The 3,128-nt window shown below is 29.3% G+C and overlaps 1 protein-coding gene across 1 annotated transcript; it reads right to left on the bottom strand.

The window, feature by feature from the left end:
* Positions 1 to 2,438, bottom strand: LOC134723328 (iroquois-class homeodomain protein irx-2-like). Its single transcript, XM_063586948.1, has 5 exons — positions 2,333 to 2,438; positions 1,779 to 1,916; positions 1,337 to 1,443; positions 553 to 1,037; positions 1 to 326 (listed from the first exon to the last, which is right to left on the bottom strand). Exons 1-5 carry the CDS (start codon positions 2,369 to 2,371, stop codon positions 109 to 111), a joined length of 987 nt encoding a protein of 328 aa, XP_063443018.1. The 5' UTR covers positions 2,372 to 2,438; the 3' UTR covers positions 1 to 108.
* Between the last annotated feature and the right edge of the window lie 690 nt (positions 2,439 to 3,128).

Genomic DNA, 3,128 nt, shown 5'->3' with positions numbered 1-3,128 from the left:
AAGATACATACATGAACAAGTTTCTTTGTTACACTTACACAAACGAATTGTTTTCCTTTTAGCACTACTATGCATCATGGGACGATATTCACCAAATGAATGTTATTTTCAATTAAGTATGTCGGTAATAGACCATATTTTCGATGTCCTATAAACAGCCTTTGTACTTTTATTCTCTGATGGTTCGACTATATAGTCTAATGTATATGGTTGTATCTCCAATGGTTCGACTGTAACATTTATTGTATCTGGTTTTGTCTCTAATGGTTCGACTGTAACATCTGTCAATGGATCTGTTCCAAACAAATTTGTCTTGCACTTTATATCTGAAAAAGATAAAAACACATTATTTACATGACTATGTATCTACTACAATCTGTAGAACTAAATTTTAATACTGCAAATATTGTTTAATCTACTGAAAGTCTATTCGCAGGTTTTGAATTAGAAATTATCTGCCAAACAATTTGAAAAAATAAGTATATTAGTGTTTAAAAGTTATATTATATATATGATCCAACTAAGATGTACTATTTATCAAGATCTGTCTACCTTTGTGATCTTTTGCGTTCTCACGTTTTTCAAACGAATCTGTCGTCTCTATAAAACTCTCGAGTCCACTATCTGGAGTAATGTTCGTTTCGTTAAAAGAACTCTGAAATGTATCGTTTACGTTTTCGTTACGTGATGAATCGTATGCGCATTCTTTGTTTCCGGTTTTACATTTGGCGCTAGATAATGTTTCTGATTGTCTCACGTCTTCACGACATGTTAGTCGTTTTTTGTCATCACAAGAAGATCCCAACAAACTGTCATTCAACTCTTTTTCACTTTTCTCTTGTTTAATTCTTCTTCTTGAATTTGCAAACCAGTTAGAAATTTGGGTCATGGTCATGTTAGTTGAATAAGCCAACATAACTTTGTCCGTCTTTGTCGGGTATGGGTTGTTTCTGTGTTGTCTCAACCAATCTTTTAAAATCTTTGTATTGCCTTTGGAAGCTGAAACTTCAGATATTTGTTTTTCTAGTCCTAATTTTCTGTAAAATATCAAATTAATATTATTTTCTAAATACATTAAAATCTTTTATAAATGAAATTTGCAAAAATAATGAAATAATGAAGTATGATTAATAAAGTTTATTCAAAATTTTTATGATTATAATAGTTATATAGTCTAAGAATTTAAGGCACACGGGAACTGCATTTAAATTTGACCTGTACACATCTTTTTATAATTTTATTAGGTTATTGGATTGCTGTCTAAATTATATGTGCAAACAAATAATAACGCCTCTACCCTTGTGATTCTTAAGTATAACTAAAAATCTGAACTTACATGTAATCTTGAACTTGCGTTCGTAATACCGTTTCTAGAGAAGGAACATGACAGCTTGAATTCTGGGTAATATAGGAGCGTTCTTGGGGTATCTGTTTCGGAAAATACTGAAATTATAATTCATAAAATAAGTTATTTACATTTTAAATATACAATATGTTATCATACTAATATAGCACTACGAATAAGTGAGATGTCAAAAAAATAATAAATAGAACGTATTAAAGTTTAGATCTAAAATCGTGCATTATGTTGAATAATTCAGAATTATTTGATTGATTCTAAGTGAATGTTCTTTTTACATTTGTATCAAGTTTTACAGGCAAATTTCATTGTTTTAAAAGTATAAGTCATGTTTAATCACATCAACCACATAAAGAACAAATCAAAACGTATCCATATGAGTTGTCCTTAAAAAAAATAACAACAAAATGCTACCGACCATTCCAGCTCCACTGTGTGGATATGTATTGTGTGGGTAATACGGAGATGGCATATTGTTCTGAATTGGTGCTAGTGGTATTGTCTGTGGCGATGGTTGATAGTAGTTTCCTCTGATGTTATAGTTTCGCTGATACATCTGAAATAAAATAAAGTATTATATATTAAAAAAGGTATAAAAGTCAAAGCAAAGAAGTTTCATGATTGTGTCACTGAAATTTGGATTGATTTGAATTACCTTTTTCAATAATTGTTTAAACTAATTTAATGTACTATAGGTTTTGTATGAAGCAACTCAACAACAGAAAAACAGCAGCGTTGCATATATAATAATTTAAAACGAATTCAAATATAATGACCATATAACAATAAATATAAGAAGATGTGGTATGAGTGCCAATGACACAACTCTCTCAACCAAGTCAGAATTTGTAAAAGTAAACCATTATAGGTAAAAGTAAGGCCTTCAACACGGAGCCTTGCATTTAAACAACGTGTTTTTTTTATACTAATGTGATACAAAATATTTACATTAGAATTAATTTGAAATATTACCTGAAAATCTGGAGTACCGTAAGGACTGTAAACATTCATGTTGATTATGGTAGTGAAAACTTTATACTTATAAATAAGTAAGTATGAATATATTGTAAGAAAGAGATGAAAGTTATGAATACTGACTAATGGTTATCCATCAAACTCTTGATATTTATATTGTATGGCACAACCTTGAGTGTTAATTTCTCTAATCACTGAAACGTTGTATACTGATTGTATTTCAAAAGAAAACATAGATGTACAGATAAAAAACATGTAAATTGTAATTAAAACTTGCAGTATGTATTGTACTTTCATATTTTACCCCAGGGGTCATTGGTGATTCTTGTAGTGGACACGCGATTGGAATTATGGTCAAATATTGACAATTGATTTCCGTGTAAGGACATAGTATACATTGTCTTTAGGGTTATTTTTGAATGAATAATAAAAATGCCAAAATATTTTGAAAATTAAAATCATTTTAATACTCGAGATACAACATGCGATACCACAAAATAGCAATTAATTAAATTTTATTTGAATAGGCAATATGCCATAAACTGTCATAAATGTACATTTTCAATTTAGAATTAATGTTTATCACAAACTAATTTATCTAAATAGTTTTTTTCTTGTGGTTGTTAGTAACTTATATGGCTAATTTTTTTTTTATCTAAGCTGTCAGTTTCACCGTTAACATTCTTTCATGTTATAAATATGTAGTACCGTTTTTACTAGATCGACCTTTCCCAAAAAATCTTTTAAAGCCCGTTATTCATAATCGAATTTTAATAATGACATTGGCATGTGT

Source organism: Mytilus trossulus, chromosome 6, assembly GCF_036588685.1.
Source record: "Mytilus trossulus isolate FHL-02 chromosome 6, PNRI_Mtr1.1.1.hap1, whole genome shotgun sequence".
NCBI classification, from domain to species: Eukaryota; Metazoa; Mollusca; class Bivalvia; order Mytilida; family Mytilidae; genus Mytilus; species Mytilus trossulus.
Note: the sequence above shows the minus strand (reverse complement) of the source record. Positions and strands in the feature narration are given on the sequence as shown.